Raw genomic sequence first — 7,753 nt, 5'->3', positions numbered from 1 at the left:
TTAATATTTATTATTTAGATTCAAAAAATATACATCCATAATTCTTGGAAGATTTATCAAAGGAACTATTATTAGAGTTTTATACCAGAACACAGATTAAAAGAGAGAAAGAGAGAGAAAGAGAGATACTGTATATAATAAATTCTACTGTGTGATTATACGGTGGATTCAAGTTTCTAAAAGGTAGGCGAACGGTATTGTTCTTCATTTCCTCGACTGCGTTTCTCTCACGCCTATATATCCGACTGTCGTGCCGAATGTGAGAACGATGAAAAAAGAAGAAAAGGAAAAAATAGCACTTCTTCTTCTTCTTCTGGCAGTGAATAATACGGTGGGGTACCGGATTTAAGAGCAAGGAATTCACGAATTCGTACGAATAAACCACGGACGTGAGGAAGGTGCATTCCTAAGAGGCGCCTGCCGTAGTTCCTGTTCTGTGAATGTGAACCCTCGAGTTCAAGGCAGGTGAAGGTAGACAGTTAAATACCTTCTCTCGAATTTGCGAGGAGAACATCCGAATGTAAAATGAATCACTGTTCGCGCAAAACTCGAAAATGACACGCGCGTATGAATGCTAGCGCCAGAAATATCATTTGATTCCCTTAAAAATTTGCGAGTACAACTTTAAGTGCAAATTTATCCCACATTATAATATAAAAATTATTATTTTTTATTATAATTTTAATATATATATAATTATTTCATTATATCTGTTTTATTCGTTAAATCGTAAATTTTGTAAAAGAATTAATTAATTTTTATTTTTGAAAATAAAGACTTTTTTGATAGAAAAATAAATATACATTCTTTCTCAAGTAATTTCAGATTAATTATTTTGAATTAGATAATGATAGAAGAAAAATGCGAAATATTTTTAAGATCAAGTAAAATAGTTTTATTCTAATTTTTTTTCTTCTACATTGAACAAATTTCACCTGGCTTTTGTCCTTTTCTTGTTAAGTTTATTCTTTTTATAAGATTTTTTTTTATGTTATCTATATTTCTTTTATATTTTTTTATAGTTTTAACTCTTTTGTAATAAATATTTTCGACTTTTCAACTAAACTTTACCTGCCTTATTATGATACAAATAAATTTGATTAATAGACGAGGTAAAACATGACCGGAGCTATTTTCATCATGCTCAATGGCACTTAATAATGCACGAGTGGTTGCCGCGCTCGTTTGATTACGAAAGAAACGATGTTTGTGGTATAGGCTACTTGCATAATAATTAATGACATCATGCACGAGAGAATAATTACTTGCAAGAGGTGTTTATTCGCGTGTCTGTTGTAGAGGAATAAATTATGGAGATTCTAAACCGATGCAATAACCTTTAAGTACGCAAGATTCAGTAAGGGGAATAAAATTTATTTCTATTTTATTTCTTTTTGATTATCTCTCACGATTAAAAAGTATCATCGAATTATATTACCGTTTAAATAAATTATAAAATATATAAAAACAAAACAGATATATGATTAAATAAATTGGATTAAATTCTGTTTAATAAAAAATTGATATTTTCCTTTTTATTGATAAGATATATTTAATATATATTAAAATCAATTTTTTTTATGGAAAACTTTCCAGTAACCGGAAGAAAAGATGGAAGGTTAATAATTAAGAAAAAAAACATATCAAAAATCACTTCAATTCACTAATTAAAATATAATATATATATATATATATATATATATATATATATGTTGTATATATGTTGTATCTACACATGTTACCTAACACACAGCACCCACACACCTGTACACTGTAATTGTGTGTTCTCCCGTTCTTTCTTCATTTTATCGCTTGTAAATCCTAGGATTCGTGTCAACTTAGAAACACCGAAGAAAATCGGACGATCAAAAACACATATTCGTCATAATTAATGACAATCTATTGTAATTTTAAACAATTTTAAGCATCGCGACACTCGAATTAGAAAAATGATTATTTTTAGTAGCACGGACTTTGACAGGAAAAGACGACGACGAGAGCACGTAGGGTCTCGGGTACCACTAGTCCCAGCATTAACGCCATCAGCACCATCAACCGTCTCCAACCACCACCACCATCACCACCATCGCTGCCATTGAGCTGTGTTGCTATTAGCTGACAACGACCTCAGATGCGCCAACGACTTTTATGAATGGATTCTTATATTGTAAATATAACACGTACAAGGTGGTCCCGAAGCGACCGCCAACCATGATTTTCTCGAGAACGGCCGACAATATAAAAAAAATAGTACAAGGAAAAATTGAATGGCATAACAATAATAATAACTCTTTTTACGACCTCATTGAATGTAACGATGCATCGAATACAACAATGCATCGGAAAATGTAACTGCACTTTTCTTTTAACATAGCTATTCAATTAAATTTGCACAAATCGATTCTTTTAAATTAAATCTGCGTAATAAAAGTGTAAGGGTAAAGTGTTCGAAAAGTAAAGGCTTTGCAAGATATTTCAAGTTTTATATATTTTATTAAGGAAATACTCGAAATGTTCCACCGTAAAATAATAAGCATATTTTATATTTTATTTGTTATGGTTTTCTTTATAATGGCATAACATTTTAATAGTCGAGATTGTCAGCAATACGATGTAGCCAAACAAAGTTATTGGCAATCATTTCATAGGCAAACAGGAGTTTTCGCTCCCCATTAATTAAAGCGCGTATTAATTAATAAAAAAAGGAACAATAACTTATGTTCTCCTTCCTCTCTCTCTCTCTCTCTCTCTCTCTCTCTCGCTCTCTCTCTCTCTCTCTGTCTCTGTCTCTCTCTCTCTATGTATTTTTTTAAATATTTTTATATCTTTCTTTATACATGTATATCATCCTTTTGATAATGATGTTAACAAATCATCTCTATATAAAGAAAACGTTGAAATATTCAACTATTTCGTGATTTGTATAAATTAAATACATCTGGGTTACATTAATATAGCAAAATAATCAATTATTATTAATTTCTTATATAAGCGCGCGGCCGTTCTTCATTACATGGTTAAACGGCGTTTCATTTCCGCTCGTAGTTCGTTATTATCATACGCTAATCGAGGTTTCCTTTCAGAATGCGCTTAGAGATAAACACTTTATAAACACGATCATTTAATTATTATATTACCGTGTGTCAATATATTAATACTAGATAATATACATATACATTTTATTAATATACTTTGTCATCGTTTAATTTTGACTCCAAACACACATTTATGTATTTTGAATCATCTTACGACTTTTTTCCCAAGATTATTTTAATAATTAATTATAACGATGATTTACTACATTAAGGATTATATAACATGACATTCACAATGTGCTGATTATAAAATCCACGAGGTTTTTTTTTGTTACGGTTATTCATTTGTGCATCACAAAAACCTCGTTGAATCGCGTAATCAGTCGATAAAGATCGTCGAAAATAAGCATTGTATATTATACTTTTATATTTATATTTATATTTAAATATATTTAATTACATTAATATAAAAAACACTTAATCTTAATATTAAATATATGTTCATACATACTTTCAAATTTGGTTTTAAAATAAAAATTTTATCATTTTCTGAATGGATAAACGTCGCTCAATTTCAAGTTTCTCGTAGCCATTTTGATCGCATAATCTTCGGCAGAATTGCATTAATGTTAAATCCTTGTAACAGGTGGCACCCTTATAATGAAACCGTCTACCCCGTACATTCTTTGCAGCATTCTCGTACGCGGTTGAAAATTACTCTCTATAGCAAGCCCATAATTACATTTTTCTTCTGTAATAATTAATTATAACGATGATTTACTACATTAAGGATTATATAACATGACATTCACAATGTGCTGATTATAAAATCCACGAGGTTTTTTTTTGTTACGGTTATTCATTTGTGCATCACAAAAACCTCGTTGAATCGCGTAATCAGTCGATAAAGATCGTCGAAAATAAGCATTGTATATTGTGACGTAGCAGATTATTCCTACAAATTAATGGGGCATTTATTATTTATTTATCACCTAGTAGCGTTTTGAAATCCCGGAAGTGCGCACATGATTGTGCGGATGGAGAATCGACAGAGCGAGATATATGTCGAAATCATCGTTGATTTGCCACTTCCGGTCGGAACGACAAAAGAAAAAAAATAGAATTATCGTAATATCGTAATGCATCCTTTGAACTTAGAATAAAATAAAATCTGTAATGAATAAATAAAGTCCAATCCCTCCCCTCATACACACACATACAATATGTCTGAACGACATATACATACAATTAAATTAAATTAAATTAAATTACTTAATTCGATTATAAAAATATAATCCAGACATTAAGATAAAATTATCGAAGGTTACATATATACCTTACGAGATATTACATATTTTATGTCACAACAAATGTCAAAATAAAAGCATTAATTTATTTATGAATGATTAGCAAAAGACAAATACGCGGCTTTGTAACAAAACCGTCGAATTCAAACCAGCCTAAAATGAAACAAGGGCTAATAGACGTCGGACGGGTCAAGTTTCTGAGCTTAATTGAAAACTAATTAGCATTACAAAAGACCAGCCAACACACAATTAATTTGGCATGCCATCACACTTCGTCAAACTTTCATTCATCGGCGCTTTGATCGTTCGTGACATACCAATTAATATTCACAGTTCTCAGACATTTCTCAAATTTTTTCTTCCATCTACTCCTATAATATATAATTTTATTGTATACTCTAATATTTCTGCATAATACCACTTTTATATAATCTACAATTTCTCTGCAATACACACCAGCAATATAATTTAAATATAATTAAAGCTCAGAGTTATTTTCATTGATAATTTAGAAATTTAATTTTTTTTCTAGAAGCTCCTTTTTTGTTTTGATTTGTATTAATTTCATTTTCACATAAATTTGTTTTAAATATAATTCGCGGTTGAAAATTACTCTCTATAGCAAGCCCATAATTACATTTTTTTTTCTGTTCCACGCACTCGTTATATACTTGACATAATTATATACTGGACATAATATAAGTCAGAATTATACATATATTTAACTTGTTCTTCGTTTAAATGTGAAAAGAATCGATATAAAAATATAAGATGTTCATAAATTGTACAACACTCAAAATATTATAATGTAGTATTGTGTAAATATCAATCATATAATATATTTCTTATTCTTAATCTCTAAAGTATTTTTTTAAATACTAGGATAGAATAGGAAATCATTTTAGATTTAGATTACTAATTAAAAATAACGAAAGAAAACAGAGAATAGTTACATAGAAATTATAATAATTTTAATATAATAACAAATATATAAATCTAGTATAACGTAAATAAAATCGTAACTACCGGATTTGCAGAATTTAATCGTTGAACAGTTTTATTCAGTATCAATACCGCATATTATTATTATATTATTATATTATTACTATGAACTTACATTATGCATTTCCTATTAAACTTTTCCAGAATTTTCCATCAGAATATTTTACGTCTGTTTTACGTTATACATTACAAGATGTTCATGTGTACCTACTAAATACGCTGTCATCTGTGCAACCATCGAACAATACTTATATCATTACATATTGTGTCCATTACCGGTAATTACGTTTTAACCATTAGCTTGTATGTTTTCTCTCTTTCTTTCTTTTGTTTTTGTTTTCCTTCGACATACGAATCACGGAAGCTTCTTCCTTTGTCTCGACGACATAAAGTATAAATTTTCTTCGAATAAATGCTATGAAATCAAGTTTCTAAACGAGATTGCAACCCAGTATATTAGCTGCAAACGATCTGTCGACAGTCGGAGTCTTTATAAAAGAACGATGAGGGCTAGTTACGACGAGTTTCAAGAAAGTACTTCAGATTAAACTTATATATATCTCTGTAAAATTGAAAAATATTGTAAAATGTGTGCCCGCGTTAAATTATTAATCTGCGTAATTATGATCGCGCTCTTCACGATCAATCAAACGGATGCTGTAAGTATTACACGAATATAAACTATTAAATAATTCATCATATTAAATAAAGTCATTTGAAATAGACAGGTCCATTTTTTAATAATTATTTCAATCAACAATATAAAGTCGAGAATTTTTGTCTAATTCGTATAAAATTTTAATTTTTTTTTTGTGTGTAAGTTTTTATAATTTTAATTTCTAAGAAAATTAAACATATTTAATGTGTTTAATGTTCTTGTGCAATATACTATATGCTATTTAATTCTACTGGATACATACATATCTTTAGCTTTATTATGTTATAGGTGTTGACGATGGAACAAATTCACAAGACGGCGATGACTATGCGAAACACGTGTACAACTAAAAGCCACGCAGATCCCGGTGAGTTATGTAAATATTCCAAAATTTATTTTATAATACAGACGCATGAATGATCCTATGATTGTTCATATTGTTTTGGTTGACATCAATAATTCAAATAATTGATAGATATACATAAATATAAATTTTCTAAATGATCCAGTGTTTTCATAAAATGTCGAGATCTAAAGAAAGAAAAAATTGATTCATTTTATTATTTATATTATTTGTTATTATTATTACATATTTATTAAGAATAGAAGGTTACACATAGTAGAAAAAAAGTATTAAAACCTAGTTAAGTCAAAGTGATAAAACTTATGTAAATCATCTAAACCAACATATACACTATTATTTCTCTGTAACTACTGCTTTATCAGAGCTGACTCACTCTCTTAATCCACTTGTTTGTTATTAAATTTACAGTTTGTAAATTTATTTATATGCTAAATCAGCGAGAACCGAGAGATCTCGAAGGTCAAAAATTTTCTTTTTTTCTCTGACTTTGATAAATTAATCTAAATAGCAATGATAGAAAGTGTAATAATATTACGTTATTCTATATATTTGTAGATTTCTAAATCTGCTACATATTATATTTTTCACCTTTTTCGTTACTTTTATCATGTTTTTGTGATCTTCAGTTAGTAGTTTCAGTTAGTGTCGATTTTAAATACCAATTTTTCCAAATCTCAATTTGTGAATGTTTCCGAAAAAGAGCATCTACTCAATTTCAAGCATATATTATCAAAACTCGATATTTAATAAATATATCTGTATGAAATATATATTTTTTATTTTGAACTTTTAACTAGAATCCAAAACCAAAATATATTATTTTGTTTGAATAATTTGATTTGAGACATGTAAATAGAGAGGAGAGACATGAACTGTTTGCTAATCAATTAATAAAAAATAATTAAAAGAAAAGAAAATTAAAAAAAAAATCAACAATACTTGAAAATGAAGTCGAATGGCGCACGTATATGAAAATACGCGTGACTTCACTCCCAATTGCAGCAATCTATGCTTTAATTCTTATTTGCCTCTTCCGGATGTGATGCGATTTGTGTTAGATACTACTGTTTAGCATACTATATTTTTCCTTGTAAGAAATGTGTTACATTGTATATCCGCGCGTTTCATTTCAAATAGTTAGTTTTCTCAATTTTAACTTTCCTTTAGTAAATCGCTCATGGTAATCGACAAAATAATGCTTAATGATAAACCATTATCTCTCCTCTCGCACGCTTCCTTGACACTTGTTTATAAAATAGAGATAATGACTATCCATAATTTACGAGAAATATTATAATAAAAAATATTTATTTAATTTTTCTCATTAGATACAATCAGAATTAGAATCTTTAATGTTTTCTACGTTTGCAGGAGCTGTTGCAGGAAT

At 28.9% G+C, this 7,753-nt stretch overlaps 1 protein-coding gene across 1 annotated transcript in view; it reads left to right on the top strand.

Annotated features, from left to right (window-relative positions):
- Positions 1-4,981: 4,981 nt before the first annotated feature.
- LOC115244624 (general odorant-binding protein 19a-like) overlaps positions 4,982-7,753 on the top strand; it is a 4,203-nt gene continuing 1,431 nt past the window's right edge. The window contains exons 1-3 of the mRNA XM_029822425.1: positions 4,982-6,003; positions 6,291-6,369; positions 7,738-7,753. Coding sequence (XP_029678285.1) covers positions 5,932-6,003; positions 6,291-6,369; positions 7,738-7,753 — 167 coding nt within the window. The 5' untranslated portion in view covers positions 4,982-5,931. The remainder of the gene's footprint in view (positions 6,004-6,290; positions 6,370-7,737) is intronic.

This window comes from Formica exsecta, unplaced genomic scaffold (assembly GCF_003651465.1).
Source record: "Formica exsecta isolate Colony F162 unplaced genomic scaffold, ASM365146v1 scaffold826, whole genome shotgun sequence".
In the NCBI taxonomy this organism is placed as follows: domain Eukaryota; kingdom Metazoa; phylum Arthropoda; class Insecta; order Hymenoptera; family Formicidae; genus Formica; species Formica exsecta.
Note: the sequence above shows the minus strand (reverse complement) of the source record. Positions and strands in the feature narration are given on the sequence as shown.